This window comes from Lissotriton vulgaris, chromosome 9 (genome assembly GCF_964263255.1).
Source record: "Lissotriton vulgaris chromosome 9, aLisVul1.2, whole genome shotgun sequence".
In the NCBI taxonomy this organism is placed as follows: Eukaryota; Metazoa; Chordata; class Amphibia; order Caudata; family Salamandridae; genus Lissotriton; species Lissotriton vulgaris.
The window spans coordinates 783,982,211-784,005,199 of NC_141697.1; the positions used below are offsets into that span (position 1 = coordinate 783,982,211).

The window sequence follows — 22,989 nt, forward strand, 5'->3', positions numbered from 1 at the left end:
GTGACGAAGGAGTGAGATTTCTTTAGCACGAGGGCTTATCCTTTCTCCCTCAAGTCTACTGTGCAGGGATTACACCAGATTCGGCTTTGCCCTTCAATCCTTGAGAACTCCCCCCTGACAACAGGTAGAAACAGACAGCTCTGTTGTCTTTTTAGTAGGTCTCTCTGAGAGAATCATTTAAAAGCTTTTACACAGCTTTAGACCTTCCTCCGCTTTATATGCTATATTGATTAAACTTGGCTAATCTTATTCAATCACTTGCATCTATCAGGAGAGATCACCTAAAGAGGCGCCTAACTATCCCAGATGAAATGCAGCAGTGGTCACCTGAACAAAGGAACTATTTGTCTAGTTTCTGCTAACTTAGTCCTCATCTACTCTGTGGAGGGTTTTCAGTATGATATGATGTGGCTATCCATGGAGTAGATATCACACTTATGGATGAGAGGAAGTGCTGAGTGAGGAAGGTTTCACTGGTCATCATTAATTTACCGTCAAGCTCCTGTAATGAAGGTACAAACCTGAACAATGTACACCAAGATGCTCCTCAGTCCCTTATGACTTCCTTCTCAACATGTGTCTGTTCTGGTTGTACAGGGGGACATTTTATCTCAGGGGAATAGATCTATGATTATTGTAAGAAATACACTTGGTACTTACTGAATGGTTAGGAGTTAAGATGAAGCGGGCAGATAAGAACATGCGTCGAAGGAAATGTAAGATCAGCGCTGTATCATCACAGGCGGCGAGGCATTTGCCGATGCACCGGAAAATAAAACCCTAATATGGGAGTGAATTAAAGACAGTCCGAGTTCAGAATAAGCAGCACCTCTTGCCCACTCTATGAGAGTCTTACTTATAGAGGAGCATTCATCTTTGATTAAACTCAACACACGTTGTCTCTCACTTTGAAATTGCTTTTAATGAGTTGAGAGAAATGTTTATTATGTAATGTTATGTTATATCTTATGAACATTGTAAAGATTTGTACATGGCCATGAATATGACTCAAAACAACAAAAAAGGGGAGGGGGTGGGAAACAATAAAGGTTCTGTACTTAGGCTCAGAAACTGCTAATGCAAAAAGCAGTGGAGTTACTTTTCTTCTAGAAAGTGAAGAAGAAAAAATTGCGGGAAAAGAAGCAGGAATCCTAAAAATTATTTCTAGGTACCCTCACACATCCATGAGGATGTAATGTATCATCATTGGACTTGCTCCTCGTAGGGCTCCACAAAGGGTCGCTTTAGCAGAGACCTTTCATTTTTTTGCTGTCTGATGAGAAGCGCCAGTGTGAGGGCGTTTTGAATGTATGGGGTGGAGTGAATGTGTATATTGAAATAAAGGGACACTAAAGCTGTCTAAGACACACCGAATTTAACTTTAATGTGATGGTTCTCCTGGCAGGATTAAAAAATCATAATTTGGTAGGGGATACTACAGGGACATGATGTATCCTGTGAGTGTGGTCCGGTTGACTTGTTTACCGACTGATGCCCAAAATAGATCTCCGCTACGTCTTCAGGATCTAAAAGAAAAGGGGGATAAACCTACCCCTCACTTAAGACGTAATATGCAGTGAAGGCATTCCCCTGGAGAAAAATACCTTGCTCAAAAAGTTTAAAATTGATCTTCCAACCTAGAAAATTAATGAGAAAATAGAGAAAACACACAGTAAACAAATGTTTTTAATGTATGGTCCAATGCGTCACCAGACCAGGATCCCTTTTTCAGCACAGTGTATCATAGTGTCTCCTAAGGTAGATATGTTCATGCTATTGTTGGCGCTGATCAGTTACCACAACGTGAAAGAAGCGAAGCACACGCTGATGGTAAACAGCGTTTCCACAAATCTTTTTCCCAGCAGGGAATCACAAGGCGGTCATTACAACGACTGCGTTGTGATTCCGCATACCATTATTTCGCAAGTTGGAACAACGACTTGCGGGGGGGGGAAGGTGTTGGATTTAATATCCAACACCTTCCCTATTGTCCGCACAGACTGGAGTTGGAATAGTAAGTTATACAATTCAACATCCAGGGACCCCCCTCTGGAAGTCATCATTCCAACTTGCTGAGTAATGGTATGCAGAATTACAACGCAGTTGTTGTAACAACCGCGTTGTGATTCCGTGAAAAAGACAGCGGGATAATAACATACATTCCACACTGATACATCAAATATAACAGAACAGGAAAGTCGACATTGGTCTAACAGACAAACTAAAACCAATCTGTGTTGGTGTTACACAGTGTATCATAAGTGATTAGTTGTCCTCAGGTGTGAATGACCTGTCTTATCCTTTGGATCAATCTATAATGCCCATATGTCAAAAGCTGAGGGTAGTGCTTAGCTGCTAACTGTGGTAAGAGCAATGATACCCAACATAAAGAAACAGTAAATCAAGGGGACCCAAATGACCTTAGGGTGAAAAGAAAAGGAAAAGCTGAGAGTTTTCTAGAGAAGCAACCATACTTATGTGATTTCTGCACAGAGAGTGCCAGAGACCTACCCTCCTCCGGTCACCTGGATAGAGACTCCGCAGAGGAGAAGACCTGCCTTTTAAGGTGCGGGTATTGAAGTGATTGATCTCAGGTGGGATGCGTGCAGCTACAGGAAGGAGGGATGACAAAATGGCCAATGAGGACAGGAGAGGAGGGGCGATATTGATCCAATAGGAGCAAGCCCCTCACATGCTGGTGTAACATAGGTATCATCCCTCAGTGGTGGCCATCTCGGAATGTGTAATGGTCAAATGCAGGCCAGCCCAAAGTCAACAATGGTTTTTGAAAGGCAGCATCTAAGCAGTAAACTGAGACTGTTGAATGTTTTCTTAATGGACAGTGACAGTAGTAGAAAACTATGGGGCACCTAATTGCTCTCAGATATATAGTGACGGAGAGAAAGCCCGGTGCAGATAACCGCTAGCCATCCCTCATGGTGAAATCTAGGTATATTGACATCTAAGTACATGTTGGATATATGGGCCTATTCATTAAAAAGTAACATGGGACGGCCAAGTGGTCTATTCCCAATATATTAGGATGCTTGGATAGCACTATTGGGCCAATGGCTAATGAGGAGAAGAGAAGGGGTATGCTCAAGCCAATAGGAGCGAACCCTTGCATGCTGGTGTAGTGCAATTATCATCCCTCAGTGGCAGCTATCTTTGAGTGTGTGGCAGTCAAATGCCCAAAGTCATCAATAGTATTAGTACAGCAGTGTCTGAAACAGTAGATTAAGACAGTTTAACCCCTTTAGTGCTCCTGTCGGCCAACGGCCATCGCGAGCACTACCTCCGTAGTGCTGTGCAAGTCCGTTTGCTGACGCGGCCCCGCCCACTGATTAAAAACGCAGCACCGCGGCAGAATTCACACCGCGGTTAAGCAGTTAATGTTTTGATGGGGGGTACTGCCTCATTGGTATCAACAGAAACATTTGTGTTAATGATGAAGAGGCCCATGGCCATTCACAAAATGCTTACCATAAGCACGTCTTAGTGTGGTGTGTGAGACTCCATAGCAGGCCGTCCCATATGTGACATGGTGTTAGTGGTGATATGTTAAATAAGATCCCATGTATGAAGCGAATATTAATGCTTCCATGGTAAGGGAGTATCTGATGTCACAGGGGACTGACTGGGGAATTACACCTCACACAAAAGGATTTCATCGTTCGCACCTTTGCTGTTGGAGTAGAGGCAGAAAATCCACCATTGCTCCTTTCTGAAAAGGTTAACAGAGCTTCACGAGCTACTTGCTTCTAAAAGCATCCACTGGAGGTCATCTGGAGAGTGGTTTGAGTCACAAAAGTTATTGCACATTTTTGTAGTGCTGTGCCTGCAGCAGATATTGCCCAGGTGCTCTGATATTCTTGCTTTGATAGCCCTCGTGGTCATTCCCACGTAAAGAAGGCCACACGCGCAGGTGATCAGGTCAACACAGTTTTTGTTGTATTGCAGTTAGTGTGACCTTTCTGTATCCAGGTGAATTGGGGGCTCAATTTGACCTCTTTGGAATGTTCAGTGAGTGGGCATACCCAGCAGGTCCCACAAGGATATTGTCTCGCGACAGGTTGTAAGGCCCACAAGGTTTTCTGCCTGTGGGACTGTTGAACATGGGGTCTCATGTATACCAGGAGGTCCTTCAGGTTGCTCTGGGTACTCTTAAAAGTGAATTGTGGCTGTGGAATCCAAAGGGACCCAGTGCATAAAATACCCCAATGTTACATAATGGTGCATTTGATCTGATCGGAGTTGGAGGTGAAGGTGGTCACACAAGTAAGGACATCTTCAGTTTACCTTAGAGCCAATATAGCACCCAACGGGCTCTTAGTAACTGCAGCACAATGCCTGTTTCTTGATGATATGGTGTTCAGGATGAGAATGGTCACAAATTGCATGGAATACACACATTACTGGCTAATTCTTGTCACCCCTCGTCCTGACCAGACGTTGCTGGGGGTAGGTTTGACGGTGAGGACCGCACGCCGCTTGGGTACCTTACTCATTGTTGCAGGTCCCACAGGAGCAGACTGCGGGGCACCTTAGGGAACTGCTTAGGGTCGCATCGCATAAGCAGGACCAATTGGCCTGCCTACTTATTGACCACAAGGAATAAGGTTGTAATTTACATTCATTTACTTTTTTCACTGTGTAGTACTGAGCACTTAGGTCCTGAAGAATTGTCATGACGGCAAGAAACATGTTGACCTGACCTGAGGGTGGAAGATATTCTGTTGTGTATCTGTCTCAGCATATATCTCCCCTCCCACCCCTTTTTAATCAAGGGAGTTAGCCACGCCAATAAAGTTCTCTGTGGACTGACCCACCTTTTTTATTTCACCACCACTTCACGACTATACTTTCACTTGCCCTCTCACACGCATGCACCATATGGCAGGAACAAAAGATCTCCGATAAAGAGCCCCTTCGTGGGTGCCCGTCAGACATTGCAGCGCCAGTCTGACGAGGAGCAGAACCCATATGATGAAGCATGACACCTAGCTTGCTGGGTGTGTGAGGGTTTTAGTTCCACAAAGGGAATCCCCCCTCCCCTTTTACCATCTTCTACGCTACTCACGCATTTACACTCACTTGTATTTCACACTCTCATCGGGGAACTTTGTACCCTTCTTGTGTTACTCATTCTTATCATAAACATGGCCAAATTCCTGTCTGATGCACTCATCATCAAAATCAACATTACAGGGATTGCACTGAAAGCTGGGTTCAGTATCTCAGCATTCAAATCACAGCTCTCAGAGAACAATGCTCAGATGAACGAGCACACGGATTACCTCCTGCAGCATACGCTCTCTTCAGACGAAGGTTGTATCACATCTCCTAGGACACATCATTCTTCAAACAGCATTTCAAGTAATGACAGTTGAGGCAGCAATGAGAACGACGGGTAAAGGGTTCCCCACCATCCATGTATGGATATCCAATACCCCCATTTTCAGCACACCGACAAATGTGGTACCCTGGATTCCAGATGTCCCCTCCCAACCACTGCAGCCCTTCTTCCAACACCCCTTTCTCCAACCTTTTTTGGGTGGGAGCAGAGTAAGAAGAAGAGGAACAACACACAAGTGCACTGGAAACAACAAGAACCAAGATGCAGACCAGAAGTCAGTCGGCCAAGGAAGACTAGTCATTAACCTCTCAAAGAGGGCTCTCACCGAAGACGAGATTGCAGTACTACGCAAAGGTCTTGTATTCGTGCCCGCCTCTTTGGAAGAGCAAAAGTCACCAGTTCTTCCGCAAGTTTGCCTTCAGGAATTTTTTTCAGGACAGGAAAACCCATAACAGTTAGGACTCAGTACTACGGATTCTCTCTGAGTTGACACCTACTTCAGGCATGACACCCAGTGAGGTCTTCATCTTTGAAAAAGCCATACTGAAGAAGACTGCACAGATAAGAGCTCCTAGGTTCTTCAACAATTTGTCATCCAGAACAACGCAGATCAGTTAAAGCCTTGACTGAGGATCCTTTGATTGTGATTAAATCAGCAGAAAAGGGCAGAGCAAATTTGTGATGGACATCACCGATTACAACCAAGAAGGCCCATGCCAGCTAGCGAATGGGAGATACTACTGCTCAATGAGCTCAGATCCAACTGAGACCTTCATAAAACAAATTCAATCCATGGTCATGATGGCGGAGGCACAAGATTGAATTGCTAAACATGAAGCAGTGTTCCTGGTGAATACATTACCAAGGACCCGCTACTTTTATGTATTGCCCTCAATACACAAGGAAAACAGCCCCCCTACAGGAAGGCCAATCGTCTACGGCACTGGATCTCTATTGGAACCTTTGAGTAAGTTCTGCGACCACTACCTTATACCACTGGTCTCAAGGACAAGGGACATGCTAAACCTGATTGATGACACCAATGATCAACAGGAAATCAACTTCCTTTTGACCTTAGACAGAGGCCTTGTACACCTCACCTCAAAACGCCACCATAGAGGTCATTGAGGCCTGCCTCAGAGCACAAACTTGGACAACAGCAGCGCTGATCGACTTTATTATCGAATGTGCCACGATAGCGTAGAATAATGACTTTTTAAATTCAATACCTGGATCTATCATCAGATACAAGGGACATCAATGGGCTGGACACTTGCCCCGAGCCTGGTCTGTCTATACATGGCCCATTTTGAAGAACAACGCATCTTTACTGACATGAATCCCTTCAATGCCAACATTCTAACGGGGCGAAGATATATAGATATTATTCTGGTCTTCTGGAAAGGTGATAACACCACATGCCAGGAATTTGGATGCTGGATCAGTACTCTTAACTCGTACCTGAGATTCACCCAGTCTGCCTCAACAAGGCAGATACCATTCCTGGATTTACTAATCTCCATTAAGGTGGGGAAACTATGCACTAAGACATATAAAAATATCACTGATAGCAACAGTCTTCTGTTATTTAAGAGTCACCATCCAAAAGCCTTATAGGACAACTTGCCATATGGGCAGTTCCTCTGTGTCCGGTGAAATTGCAGCTTTTTTAAATATTATAGCGCTCAAGCCAAAACACTTAGTAGGACTCTGTCCTCCTGGTACCACACATCCAGAGTTATCAAACGAGCTGAGAAAAGTACACAAAACAAGTAATGGGAATCTCTTTTAGAGACCAACACAAGACCCACTAAAAAATGTCCTTACTAGTGTCCTTATCTTCACCCCCAACTCCAATCGGATCAAACGCACCATAATGAAACATTGGGGAATTTTATGCACTGGGTCACTTGAGATTCCACGGCCACAATTTACTTTTAAGTGTACCCAGAACCTCTTGGTACACACCAGGCTCCGCATTCAAAAGTCTTTCATGTAGAACACCTTGTGGGTCTTACCACCTGTCACAAGACACTATCCCGGTGAGTCCTACGGGGAAAGTTCCCTCTTATAAACATTCCAAAGAGGTCAAGTTGGGTCCCCAGTTCACCTGGATACAGAAAAATTACACTAACTGCAATACAAAAAAACGGCATCTACCTGATCACTTGCCCGTGTGGCCTTCATTACGTGGGAATGACCCCAAGCACCATCAAACCAAGAATAATGGAGCACTGGTGCAATATCCACTGCAGACACAGCACTACAAAAATTCCCAATTACTTTTGCGACTCTAATTACTCTCCAGATGACCTCCGGTGGACAATTTTGAAGCAACTAACTCATGGGGCCTGGTTAACCTTTTCAGAAGAGAGCAACAGTGGATTTTCTGCCTCTCCACCAACAGCAAATGTCTGAAAAATTAAAACCTCTGGCTGGTGCGAGGGGTAATTCCCCAGTCAGTCCCCTGCAGAATTAGATACTCCCTTACCATGGATATACTGACATTCTCTTCATACATGCAATCTGATCTACCATATCACCACTGACACAATGTCACATATGAAATGACCTGGTATATAGTCTCTCACACCACACTAAGCAATGCTTATGAAAAGTATCTTACGACTTGGCATGGGTCTCTTCTTCATTAACATGAATGTTTCTGTTGAAAGCAATTAGGCAGTACCCTCCAATAAGAAAACATTTTACTGTGTGTCAACTTGTTTCGACGGCCCCACACTAATACCATTGATGACTTTATGCAATCCTCCATCTGACCGTTACACACTCCAGGATGGCTGCCACTGGGGCATGATACTTCCGTTACACCAGCACGCGAGGGGCTTGCTCCTATTGGCTCTAGCGTACCAGCGTACCCCTTCTCTTCTCCTCATTAGCCTTTTGCCAAATAGCGCTCTCCAAGCACTCTAATCCATTGGAAATAGACCACTTGGTCACCCATGTTACTTATTACATGAGGAGAACCATATTTCCAACATGAACACAGATACCAATAGGCCTAGATTCCACCATGAGGGATGGCTAGCAGTTATGTGCACCTGACTTACTCTCTGTCACTATATATGCCAGTGCACCATGCTTTTCTCTTACCGTCACTCTCCATTAAGAAAACATTCAACTGTCCCATTTTACTGCTTAGACGTCCCATTTAAAAAAACCATGGTGTCTTTGGGCTGGCCAGCATTTGACCACTACACACTCTGAGACGGCCGCCACTGAGGGATGATATGTCTGTTGCACTAGCATACGAGGGGGCTCGCTCCTATTGGCTCAGGCTTGCCCCTCTTCTCCTCATAGGCCATTTGGTCATCCCTCCTTCCCGGGGCTGTACACACCACACCTGAGAACAATCACTCCAAATACACATTCCACGTATGTCCACTTGCCTGTTCTGCTATATTGTATGCACTAGCTTGTTTTTTCACATCTTTCAGGTTGTGGCGACTGATCAGCGCCAACAATAGCATGTACATGTGTACCTTTGGATACACTATGATACAGTGAGCTGGAAAAGCCATTCTGGTGGCGTATTGGACCACACATACAAAACATTTGTTTACTGTGTTTTCTTTATTTTCATCATTTATTGTCTAGGTTGGAAAATCAATTTTAAACATTTTAAAACAGGTATTTTCTTCTGAGGGAATGCCTACATTGCATTTCACGTCTTAGGGGTAAGGAATCGTTTTCCCCATTTATTTGGGTCCTGAAGAAGTGTTGTGGATCTTTTTAGGCTGTTTGGGGCCAAAGATGTCAACTTGGCCACACTCACAGATTTAGGCTACTTGGGTACATCACACCACTGTAGTAGACCCTATCAAATTATGTTTTTTTAATCCTTCCAAGGGAACCATTACATTAAAGTCAAGTTTGGTATCTCTGAGACCGTTTTAGTCTCCCTTCACGTCACTGCTCACATTCACTCCACACTCACATTCAAAACGCCCACAAACCCACTTTGTGGGGCCCATGGGGCATTGCAGCGCTGACCCTACAAAGAGAACACGCACTATGATTCATGACATCCTCATGGATGTGTGAGGGCACCAGGAAATAATCCTTAGGATTCCCCCTTCTTTGTTTGCCTGTCTTTCTTCTTTGCTTTCTGATAGGAACAATACCTAAACTGCTTTTTGCATGAATATGACCTCAGATCCACTGAATGGAGAGTGGCTCTAACATGAAGAGTACCTATTAGCTGAAGGAGATCCATTGGGGCAATGAGTATAACCCTGACATGTGGTGGCTCCTAATGAGCCAGGTGGAGAGTAATTACCTTATGGAGTGCATCTCCATCTGATTCTTAGTAGGTCAGCTTTTACAGGGAGTGGGAGAACCATACCTTATTTTTCCGGCAGGTCTATTCCAGTCCTGTGTAGCCATAGTATGAAAATGAACTTTACCAATCACAGTGCAATTGGAATACACAGTTCTATCCTTCTCTGCCTTTGTGTTATTTGGCTCCATGCTGACCCTTGAGAGCACTAACCTCCTCATTCTCATGATGGACGAAACTGGGAATCTGAAAGCTGAACTCCTCCATTAATGAGACGTGCCATTCTCTGTATGGGACTTGTTTCAGGATACTCCCCAGGAACTGCAAAGAAAACAGAAATAAACTTTAAAGCAGTAATATATACTTAAATGCAGTATCTACAGCTGATGTCTGGGTGCATTAACTTTGAGAAGATGAGTGAACAAACTACGGCTAACAACAACCTCAGTAATGACAAAATATTATGATGGCAGAAGAACCAGAGAACACATACAGCAACGCTTAACTAGTGTGGTGTGACATCAGTGGTCAGAAGAAACAAGGAGACCTTTACAGTGTTCATGATTTATAAAGAAACACACGAAACAAAAGCATGCTGTCAGCAAATTACTGTGAAAAGAGCAACAGTGCAGTAATCAGATGGGGACTGTGCAACAGTATCACATACTTAGGAGCAGAATGCAAACATATAGACTCTTCGATCACTAGCGTGGGGGCCAAATGTAAATTTAATGTTAACAAGGGTGAAGACTGAATACAAGGAAAAGAAATTTGCATCTCTGGAGTGTGAGATGTTGGTCTGACATATGCTGTCCACTAGTTATAGTGGGCACCTTGCACCAGTCCAAACACCCTTTACTGATGATAGGTTAAGACAACCTTTATTGAAAGCTATCCCAAAGGTAGCTATGGAGAGCAGCCTTTAGGCTAAGTCTTGAAGGAGCTTAAATCAGCTTGGTTTACCAGATCATAACCTCTTGAATGTCTAAATGAAAGGAGAACCACACAAGATATATATATATATATATATATATATATATATATATATATATATATATATATATATATATATATATATATATATATATATATATATATATATATATATATATATATATATTTTACCTACTGGCGGTCGCCAGTAGGTAGTTATAGTTAGGATTGTTTTCTATAGGAAATCCGCTACATTCTATTGGGAATAACTTTGGCGCCGGTTGAGGAATCTGCCTGTAATTTGCCTTGCTGCGCTCCGCTCTTTCCCTGAAAGTTTGGGGGGGATTCGTCAAGCGGGGGGCGAGATAAAAGGGGTGTCCCAAAACGTGTTTTCCCCATGTTAATTTCCATAGGGCGGTTGGACTCACTTTTAGCCCGAACGGTGGAATGGATTTCCACAAAACTTGGCAAAATTGTAGGGACTGGTAGCCCGATGTGCCTTTGCTATGTCTCAAGATATGTGCTCCAGTGGATTTTGAGTAATTTAGGTTAAAAAATATATAAATATCTGGGCGGAGCCTAACCACACATCTGATCTGATTGTCTGTCAGCACTTCATCCAAGAAGTGTTGGCAGCCATCTTGGGACCAATATACACGATAGCACCTCATTAAAAAGCATTGTAGTTAATAGAGGGTTTTAGGACTTTAGTTACATTATAAATCATTTGTTGATGGTACCATACTCATTTTAGGAATTGTGGTGTGTTCTAAGGTGATTTTACCATGTGAAAAAGCCTTCTGCTGTGATATCATGAATCATGTTTGAAAAAAAACTAATATCTCATGATTTTCCCACAGTGGTTTGGAAGGGGATCTATAAGCTAAACTGAAAGCATCTTTTTTGTAAATTCACATTATCTTTCTCAGTCATGTGAGAATGAAGTCTGACATTCTCAGTAAAACATGTACATCCAACAAGGACAGAGACTGTCAGTTGATTCCTTTATGTTCTACTGCAGCCTCCTATAGTGTTCTAAAGAACAACTAGAGCGCTAACAGTCCTACTTATTACAAAGGTATAGCACACCTGAAGCCATCGTGATGGGAATAAAGTGGTAACTCTTAAAACATTTAATTTAAAAATTAGCGTTCAACTGAGGCCAAGGATTTATGCAGGACTGAAACAGGACGCGCAAGGCAGTCGGCAATCTCACTTGAAAGTCGGCGCCTCGCGCGTGCGCACAGCGTATGGGGCTCACACTCGCCTGCTCCTTGTGCGCGAGGGACCCGCGTCTGCCTCCTCCTGCTCCACCGCCCCTGCCGTTCACACAGTGCTCAGCCGAATCGCGCCACACACGCGCGCTCCAAACATGCCAAAAGCACTCAAAACACGCGAATAAACATCATCGGGGCAATAACAATGAAAGCACTCAAGCGCTACTAGTATAAAACCCCGTAAATGCCAATACCCCCATAAAACACGAAAGTAAGGGAAAAGGCACTTAACTTGCTGCTGCAGCAGCAAAGAAAGAGGAGGTTTCCTGTTTTCAGTGACTGCTATGTATGGGACTGGACAGTGATTGGTGCAGACCAGTGTTGGGGGGGGTTGCCCTTCCGGGGTCATGCCAGTTTAAAGTTTTTATTGGCTGCTGTTATTGTCAGTAAAGATTAGAGAAGCATAATCCTCGCCTCCGTGTCCTTAATAGAATTGAAAATTCTTTGTCGCGTCTGTTAGACAATTTTTCACTGTCAGTTGATTCCTTTGTGTTCTACTGCAGCCTCCTAGAGTGTTCTAAAGAACAACTAGAGCGCTAACGAACAAGTTACTTACCTACGGTAACGCTTTTTCTGGTAGATACAATATCTGCCTGTGGATTCCTCACCTTGTGAATATCCCCCTTGCGCCAGCAACGTTCGGAAAATTCTTCGTAGCACGCCGGCGTGGACGACGTCATAGGAGCACGGCATCGCGCGCGACTCCGTCTGACGTCACCGACTCCATATAAGGCCCACGTCGGCGTGATGACGTCAGTTCCGCCCTTTTTTCCGTGCCTTCGAGGCACCCGGACGGACCAACGAGTACATATACATATATATATATATATACACAATGTACACAGTACATGCAAATCAAAAGCAATTAAAGTGCAAAACTACACAAAACTAGATATACAAAACCATAATTACATTTGCACATAAACCCAGGTATAGCAGAGTGGACAACGGGGAGGCGGGTGGGTCAGTGAGGAATCCACAGGCAGATATTGTATCTACCAGAAAAAGCGTTACCGAAGGTAAGTAACTTGTTCTTCTGATAGATACATCTGCCGTGTGGATTCCTCACCTTGTGAATAGAGTCCCACAGCAGTCCCCACTCCCGGAGGAGGGTGTCCACTCTGCTACACCAGGAAATCTTGGAGAACAGAGCGTGCGAAGTGGCCGTCCCTCCTCACCTCAGCATCCAAGCAGTAGTGCTTCGCGAAAGTGTGGAGGGAGGCCCAAGTCGCGGCCCTGCAAATGTCCTCAACAGGAACACCTCTAGACAATGCAGAAGTAGCAGCCTTCGCTCTAGTTGAATGAGCTCTAATACCCTCAGGAGGGTCCTTACCCGCCAGAGAGTAGCAAATCTTGATGCAGAGAATAATCCATCTGGAAAGTGTGCGCTTGTGCACCGATCTGCCCTTCTTGCAGCCAGCAAAACCCACGAAGAGCTGATCGTCTATTCGATAGTCTTTAGTCCTATCAAGATAGAAACTAACCGCTCTCTTCGGGTCCAAGCGATGAAGCCTCTCCTCCTCCTTGGAAGGGTGTGGGGGAGGATAAAAGGTAGGAAGGGTAATGGATTGTCCTAGGTGGAAGGGAGTCACCACCTTAGGCAGAAAAGCAGCCCTGGTCCTGAGAACCATTCTTTCAGCATGGATAGACAAGAACGGGGGCTTGGAACTAAGAGCTTGAAGCTCACTTACCCTCCTTGCCGAGGTAATTGCAACTAAGAAGACCGTCTTAAAAGAAAGAAGCCTCATCGGACACTTGTGTAAGGGTTCGAACGGCGAACACATCAGATAGGTCAACACAAGATTCAAGTCCCAATGAGGCACAATGAAGGGAGAAGGAGGGAACCTATTAGTGAGTCCCTTCAAAAACCTCAATACCACAGGAGATTTAAAAAGAGAGGGCTGATCCGGCAAACAGAGAAATGCCGATAAGGCTGAAAGGTAACCTTTAACAGTGGCAACAGCAAACCCTTGCCGCGCCAGAGAAAGAGCAAACAACAAGATATCAGATAAATGAGCCCTTAACGGGTCAACATCCCTCTCCCTACACCAAGAGACAAACTTAGACCACCTATACGAATAGATGGACTTGGTGGAGTCGCGCCTGGCAGAAAGTATGACATCCACCACATCGTGAGGGAGAGAGAAAGAATTCAGATTGCCCCGTTCAATCTCCAGGCATGAAGGTGTAATGTCTGGAGGTGGGGGTGTAGAGCCTGCCCCTCCATCTGAGAGAGGAGGTCTGCCCTGAGAGGGAGACGGACCGGCGGGTGAGAGGAGAGGTGGAGAAGATCTGTGTACCACCCTTCTTGGCCAATCCGGGGCGACCAATATAACTTGGGCCCGGTCTTGGCGAATCTTCCTCAGAACCCGAGGAATCAAGGGTATGGGAGGAAACGCGTAAAGGAGCTGACCTCCCCAGCTCAACTGAAACGCGTCTCCCAATGCTCCTTGCATCGGATACTGGAGACTGCAGAATGACGGGCAGTGAGCAATCTCGCAAGTGGCGAACAGATCCACCCGAGGAGTTCCCCACATCTGAAAGATGATGCGAACAACCTCCGGGTGAAGCCTCCACTCGTGGTCGGCAGAGAACTGCCGACTGAGAATGTCCGCACGTACCTTCAGGACCCCGGCCAGATGATTCGCCATCAGACAAATCTGGTGGTCCTGAACCCAGGACCAGAGACGCAGAGCCTCTTTGCAAAGACACCACGACCCTACTCCTCCCTGCTTGTTGATGTACCACATCGCGGTCGTGTTGTCCGTCAGGACCTGGACCGACCGACCGCGAAGGGAAGGGAGGAACGCCTTGAGCGCCAGACGTATGGCCCGCAATTCTAGAAGGTTGATGTGAAGCAACCTTTCCTCTGGAGACCAAAGACCCTTGACCTCCAGATCCCCCAGATGAGCACCCCACCCTAGAGTGGATGCATCCGTTATCACCGTGGCCACCGATGGAGGAAGCTGAAAAGGCTTTCCTTGAGACAGATTGCCTTCCACGCCCCACCAAGACAGATCCGCCGCAGTTTCTCTGGAGATCTTCAGATCTCCGTTGTGTTGATACCACTGACTGCGGAGGCACCACTGGAGTGCCCTCATGTGCCAGCGTGCATGGTTGACCAGGAGAATGCAAGAAGCCATCAGACCGAGCAGGCGAAGGACCTTCAGGACCGGAACAACCGCTCCATTGTGAAATAAAGGAATCATTTCCTGAATGTCGCGGATCCTTTGCGGAGGAGGGAATGCACGACATACAGTAGTGTCCAGTACCGCACCTATGAACAGGTTGCGCTGGGAGGGCACCAGGTGAGATTTGGGCACGTTTATCGAAAAACCCAACCTGAACAACAGCTGCGATGTCTCTTGCAGGTGATGAAGCACCCTCTCGGGCGACTCCGCTTTGATCAGCCAGTCGTCCAGATACGGAAATACAGGTATCCCCGACCTCCTGAGATGTGCCGCCACCACTGCCATCACCTTGGTGAAAACTCGAGGCGCAGTAGTAAGACCAAACGGAAGGACTGCAAACTGGTAGTGTTGCGATCCCACCGTAAAACGGAGATACTTCCTGTGCGACTTCAGGATTGGAATGTGAAAATACGCATCCTGCAAGTCGATCGACACCATCCAGTCTTCTTCCAACAGCGCTTGAAGAACCTGCGCAAGAGTGAGCATTTTGAATTTCTCCTGCTTGAGATAGAGATTCAAAATACTGAGGTCCAGGATTGGACGTAACCTGCCATCCTTCTTGGGGACCAGGAAATACCGGGAGTAGCACCCCTGACCCCTTTCCTGCTCTGGAACCACCTCTATCGCGCCCTTTTTGAACAAAGCCAGGACTTCTTCCTGTAGGCGAACAAGGTGGTCCTCCGAACAAAAACCCTGGCAAGGAGGGTAATTGGGAGGAAACTCCTGGAAAGGAAGAGCATACCCATTTTCTACGAGATTGAGAACCCAAAGATCTGATGTAACCGATTCCCAATCCCGTAGAAAATGAGTAAGCCGACCCCCCACCGGAGCCACATGATCCAGAATGGCGGATCTAGGGCTGCTTTGCTGCAGTGGGAGGGGGTTGATTATTAGAGGAAGAGGAGGAGGAGGAGGAGGAGGAGGCCTGGCGTCCACGACCACGGCCCCTTTGCTTTCCTCTGTAGGTTTTATACATCTGCTGCTGCTGTCCTTGGTTGTAGGGACGAAAATTGGATCTGCCAAAACCCCTGAACTTCCTAGACGCAGAGCCCCTTGACTTAAGGCCCAAAGACTTCGCCGTAGCCCGGCTGTCTTTGAATCTTTCCAGAGCTACGTCAGCCTTCTTGCCAAAGAGGCCTGTCCCATCAAATGGCAAGTCCAACAATGTAGACTGAACATCTGAAGAAAAATCGGAGGACTTAAGCCATGCAGCCCTTCTTGTCGCAACAGTAGAGCCCATAATCCTGGCAACAGAGTCCACCGTGTCCATACCACTCTGTATAACCATACGAGCTGCAGCCTGAGTATCAGCAACCACCTCGTTAAAGTTCTTCCTATCGTCCTCCGGAAGCTTAGGAGAAAGTTGTTTAACAGAGTCCATCAACGCATGAACGTATCTCCCCAAAAGGCAAGTAGCATTGGTGGACTTTAAGGCCATGCTACCCGAGGAGAAAATCTTTTTAGCAGACTGGTCCAACTTTTAGAGTCCTTGTCTGCCGGCACCTGAGGGAAAGAGCCCGCAGCCCTGCTGGAACAGGCGGCCTGCACTACCAGACTCTCCGGTGCAGGATGCGAGGAAAGAAACTCAGGGTCATCAGGAGCCACCCTGTAACGCCTTGCCACTGACCTGGAAACCGCAGGAGCAGACAAAGGTCTCTTCCAGACCTCCTTTATTGGTTCAGTAAATGCCTCTGTAAAAGGAAGTGTAGGCTCCACAATTGAAGAAGGCGAATGCAAAACGTCCGTAAGGATGTTGGGCTTGTATTCAACAGTGGGCAAAGTCAAGCCAAGCAAATCTGCAGCCTTCCTTATAACAACATGATAGGGTGCCAAGTCCTTAGATGGAGTATCTGAAACGGATGGCAAACCCCACTCAGGAGAAAGTTCCACGCCACTTGCGTTTTGAAGGTCCTCAAAACAATCCCCCTCATCTTGCAACTCTCCTTCCTCAACCTCGGAGTCCATATACTCCTTCTCCTCCAAGAGGCGTTGAGCCCTGCGCCTCGACCATTCCATGCGGACCGAAGTCGATGGATCCGGCAACGACTCCGACGGCGCCGGAGCCGACGTCGAGCGAGGAGCCCGAGGACGGGAAGCACCACGATCCGAATCACCACGAAGCCGATCCGGAGTCGGCGAAGCCGCAAGCGAAGTCGACGACCTCGGCGGCGCCGTACCGAGCCAAGGAGTACAAGGCGTTGGCATAAACGGCATAAAGGGGGCCGGGGCATAAGCCTGGGGCACACCCAAATTGAAAGACAAAGGACCCATGGGACCACCAGGCGCACCAGTGGGATACATTGCCCTCGAGTAAACTCCAAACATTGCGTTTAAAAACTGCGAGGGATCCTGACCTGGACCTGGAAAGAGTGGGTATGAACCCAGCGGCCGCTCCGAAGGAGGCTGATCCGGCAAAGGTGCACCCTGGCCCTCTTGTTCTTCAGGCTCCACAACCGGAGTCGGTGCTCGAGGAACCTCTTCTTCATGCACCGATGAATGGTGCGACTCCAGATCCTGTTCCGGCTCCTGAACTGGAGAACCAACGTGAGATCGAGCCGGAGAAGGAGACACGAAGTCCTTGTGATGCTTACGAGACTTCTTCCTCGAATCCAAAGACTCCTTGCCAGAGTGGTGTCTGGAGTGATGTTTACTCCTCTTATGCTTCTTTCTCGAGGAGCTCAAAGCATGGCCAGAGGCCGACTTGGATCCGGACCTCGACCTCCCTCTGGACCTCGACCTCTCTCTGGACCTTGATCTCTCTCTCGACCTCGCCTTGGCCCTCGAAGCCGACCTAGACTTCGACCGCGACAGCTGTCTCGACTTCGAGCACCTGGGCACCGACCTCGAAGACCTTCCGGCTTCTCTTTCCTTCACCTTTGCAAGCAGAAGCTTAGCCTCCCGCTCTCGCAAGGCTTTGGGGTTCATCTTGTCACAGGAACGACAGTTCTTAACATCGTGACCCGAACCAAGACACCACAGACAGTCGGAATGCGGGTCGGTGATCGACATCATCCGTGAACAGGAACCACATTGTTTGAAACCTGTCTTCCTCAACGACATCCTCGGCGAAGAAGTGAATTCCAACAGAGAAACTGTAACAGCTAAACAGAGAAGATACAAAAGTATCGCAGAAGATCCCAGAAACCGTTAGCGTCGACGACGCGGAAAAAAGGGAACTGACGTCATCACGCCGACGTGGGCCTTATATGGAGTCGGTGACGTCAGACGGAGTCGCGCGCGATGCCGTGCTCCTATGACGTCGTCCACGCCGGCGTGCTACGAAGAATTTTCCGAACGTTGCTGGCGCAAGGGGGATATTCACAAGGTGAGGAATCCACACGGCAGATGTATCTATCAGAAAGTCCTACTTATTACAAAGCTATGGCACACCTGACGCCATCTTGATTGGAATAAAGTGGTAACTCTTAAAACATTGAATTTAAAAAGGAACAAAATGAGGGGGTATATTTTGCCATAGAAAGTATGATTAGTGCTGCAGAAAGAAAAATTAGGGCACATTTTGAGTGACTTCTCAAATCCTCTTCAATTTCAATAAAAAATTCTGACATACAGTCTCCCAAGATGGCCACCAGAGACAAAAGAGCCTAAATGTAGCCCAAATATCACCCAGATGTAGCCCACGTATAGCCCAATGACAGAATGTCCCAGAGTGTTCTAAAAAACAACTAGAGCGCTAACAGTCTTACTTATGACAAAAGTATGGCACACCAGAAGCCATCTTGATTGGAATGAAGTGGTAAGTCTGAAAACATTTCATTTAAAAAGGAACAAAATGAGGGGGTTCATTTTGCCATAGAAAGTATGATTAGTGCTTCAGAAAGAAAAATTAGGGATCATTTTGAGTGACTTCTTAAATCCTCTTCTATTACATTAAAAAATTTCTGACATGCAGACTGAAACATGCACTTTGAATACCAGCAGCAGACTTCCCTGGTGAGCAGTAGCTTTACTACAGTGATCTAATGAGCAACTAGAGTGCTAACATTCAGAATTTATTGCAAATGTGTGACACATCTGAATGCCTTCTTGATGGAACCAAAGTAAACAAGCATTGAAAATGCAATAGATCTCGCCCTCGTTTAAGTTAAAGCCATTCTGTTTGTAATGAGGTGGCTTTTTAGCTTTGCTTTTATTAGTGTTTTTTAAACTTTCATGTAAATAACATGCATCTGTATGCATATATGTATATGTATGCATGCATTTATATTTGTATTTATATAGATATACAGATTATATATGTTTATATATGTATATATATATATATATACATACACATAAATGCATATGCATATATATGCATATATATGTGTATATGTGTGCATGTAGAGAGAGGTAGAGAGGTAGAGGTGTAGAGGTAGAGGTAGAGAGGTAGAGACTAGTAGAGAGAGAAGTAGAGAGGTAGAGAGTAGATAGTGAGTAATAGAGAGTAGAGAGTAGTAGAGAGCAGTAGAGAGAGTGAATAGTAGAGTGAGTAGTAGAGAGTGAGTAGTAGAGAGTGAGTAGTAGAGAGTAGTAGAGAGTAGTAGAGAGTAAGTAGTAGAGTGAGTAGTAGAGAGCAGTAGAGAGTGAGTAGTAGAGAGTAGTAAAGAGTGAGGAGTAGAGAGTGAGGAGTAGAGAGTGAGGAGTAGAGAGTGAGTAGTAGAGAGTGAGTAGTAGAGAGTAGTAGAGAGTGAGTAGCAGAGAGAGAATAGTAGAGAGTAGTAGAGAGTGAGTAGTAGAGTGAGTAGTAGAGACTAGTAGAGAGAGTAGTAGAGAGTGAGTAGTAGAGAGTAGTAGAGTGTGAGTAGTAGAGAGTGAGTAGTAGAGAGTAGTAGAGAGTGAGAAGTAGAGAGTGAGTAGTAGAGAGTGAGTAGTAAAGAGTGAGTAGTAGAGAGTGAGTAGTAGAGAGTAGTAGATAGTGAGTAGTAGGGAGAGAGTAGTAGAGAGTAGTAGAGTAGTAGAGAATGAGTAGTAGAGAGTGAGTATTTAAGAGTAGTGGAGTAGGAGAGAGTAAGTAGTAGAGTGTAGTGGAGAATATTCCAAAGTTTGGCACAGCACCACTTGCACAATAAGTCCAATCAAATCATATCACTTAGAATCCTTATTGAAGCGCTGAATCTTGGTGTATATTCAAATGCTTTTATTTTCCTTAAGTTTATGTACCACAGCCAGATGAAACGTTTCGTTCTGTACAACAGAACTTCTTCAGGGCGTTCTTATTTCCTTCAAGTTATGTCGGTATCCTGTTGTCATATAACTAGATATTTCTTCCAAATGTTAGACGAGACGCAAGTACATTCTTATTCAAAGTGACTAGGTATCAATTTTACCCACACAATTCGGGCAGACTTGAGTAATTTATAGCATCCTCAAAGTCACTCTTTCAAAAATTCCAAAGTATAGGACATGATAATCCAAATCCAAATGTTTCTCAAGAAAAGTCATTTTCAATCGTTCGGAATATCGGTGTTTGGGCAGATATGACCCAGGGACCCCGAGTATGCAAGGGGAATTAGAACCCCCTCTGCAAACGCGCCAGTGGCCTGCGTTGCAGAGAGGTGTAAAAAGGGGCATAGCCTCATTACACCTCTGTGCAATGCAGCCCCTGGCGCATACTGGAGGTTCCAGGTGGGCTAGTTGGCCCCCAGAGACCCATAGTATGCAAGGGGAATTAGTTCCCCCTCTTCAAACATGCATGGGGGCTGCGTTGCAGAGAAGTGTAAAAAAGGGTGTGGCCTCATCACACCTCTCTGCAATGCAGCCCCCTGGCGCATACTGGAGGCTCCTGGTGGGCTAGTTGCCCCCCAAGGACCCCCAGTATGCAAGGGGAATTAGTTCCCCCTCTGCAAACGCGGCAGGGGGCTGCGTTGCAGAGAGGTGTAACAAGGGGCATAGCCTCATTACACCTCTGCAATGCAGCTCCCTGGCGCATACTGGAGGTTCCAGGTGGGCTAGTTGGCCCCCAGGGGCCCCCAGTATGCAAGGGGAATTAGTTCCCCATCTTCAAACATGCACGCGGGCTGCGTTGCAGAGAGGTGTAAAAAGAGGCGTGGCTTCATTACACCTCTCTGCAATGCAGTCCCCTGGCGCATACTGGAGATTCCTGGTGGGCTTTCAGGTCTTATATAGTTAGGAATTAGCATTAAAAAAAACTTTGAAATTAACTGAAAAAAACATAGGTTTCAGGCCTTATATAGTTAGGAATTAGCATTTAAAAAACCTATGAAATTCACTGAAAAAACCATAGGTTTCACACCAGTTATAGTTAGGAATTAGCATTTAAAAAACCTATTAAATTCACAGAAAAAACCATAGGTTTGACACCAGTTCTAGTTAGCTGGAAATTTTACTGACATAAAACCATTGAAATTCCCACGTTATAGTTAGTTGGACTCACTATAACTTGCGCGCCTGCAGTGCACTGCTGATGACGTCACATATTACATCACTCATGACATGGTCAGTGACATCACTCATGACATCACTGATTACACCATCCTTGTGACAGAGTGACAGACCTCCTTTCAGTGTAATGTAACCCTTGAAACACATATTCAAAAATAGAAACTAAAATTTTCAAAAAAATAGAGATACCCATACCATTTACAACAACCAATTCAGTAATACCACCATCTATATACACATCCACTCATTCCCCAACAGTTCTATATAGTCACTCATACATATATTCACTCATCATATGTAGTGAAACACCTATACATCCTGTTACACACCGACAGTCATCCAAAAGTTACTCACACACATAATCACACATGCAAATAAACTATTGAACATCCATTTCTCCAGTATTCAATCTTTCATAGATTCACATGCTTGTATCTTCCCCGTCGTCATGGTGGGAGTCTCCCGGTAAATAATAATCATAGCAGTAGAAGAAAAAACTGCCTGAAACCATAGAGTAGAGAAACCAGAGGGTAACCTCTCCTCCTCATTATGTGGCCCAAACTACAGCCAATCAGCAACCAGCCCCAGCCTACCCCATTCCCAGCAGAGCCACCATACCTCAGATTTCTAACCGCCTTCGTGTGAGAAGGAGTCTCCCTGAGCTCTGCTCAGTTTTTTCTCTCTCTTCACTGAACTTTTGACCTTTGTCAGCTGGATTCAGGTACAGTTTTTTCTTGTTGGAATTACTTCAGTCACGATGTCTGAAAGCTCTAAGAAGAGTCTTTTCAGAGCTTGCAGATCCTGTGGCAAGGCCAGGCTTTTTTCTGAGGATCCTCACAAGGAATGCTTGTACTGCCTGTACCCCAAGCATATCCCTAAGGACTGCAAGTACTGCCAGAACTTCCCTCCCAAAACTCTGAGGGATAGGGAAGGGCGCCTCCTTATATGGCTTCAAAAAAGGAAGGTTCATGACTCCGAATCTGAAGGAGAAGCCATGGGACACTCCTCTAAGAAGTTAAGAGGGTCCTCTGAGGAAAAGGGAGATGTGAGGCATAAAGCAGGAAAATCTAAAGAAGGTGAACCTTCTACTTCACTCCCTCCAACTCCTCTCAAGCCTTCCTCAGAAAAGAGGGCTCCGTCGTCGCTTCCGTCAACGAGATCTGTTAAAAATCCAGTCAGATCGACGACGAGATCGTCGACGACGGCGGCGAAGACCGTTCCGTCGACGATGGCGACGACGACCGTTCCGTCGACGACCAGGACCAGTCCGTCGACGACGACGACGACGACAGTCTCGATGTCGACAGCTTCGTCGACGACGATGACAACGACGACTCCGTCGACGGTGAGAGTTAAGTCTTCGTCGACGAGCATCCCGTCGACGATCCCGTCGACGAGCATCCCGTCGACGACCCCGTCGACGAGCATCCCGTCGACGGCCCCGTCGACGACCCCGTCGACGGTGGATAAATCATTGAAGATGTCTTCTCCAACAAAAATAACGTCAACTTACATTTCTGTTAAAAG

At 45.9% G+C, this 22,989-nt stretch overlaps 1 protein-coding gene across 1 annotated transcript in view; it reads right to left on the reverse strand.

Annotated features, from left to right (window-relative positions):
• Positions 1–22,989, reverse strand: part of LOC147692257 (maestro heat-like repeat-containing protein family member 1) — a 75,497-nt gene that overhangs the window by 24,738 nt on the left and 27,770 nt on the right. The window contains exons 4-5 of the mRNA XM_086936759.1: positions 9,870–9,977; positions 661–780 (exon numbers count right to left, since the gene is read on the reverse strand). Coding sequence (XP_086792885.1) covers positions 661–780; positions 9,870–9,977 — 228 coding nt within the window. The remainder of the gene's footprint in view (positions 1–660; positions 781–9,869; positions 9,978–22,989) is intronic.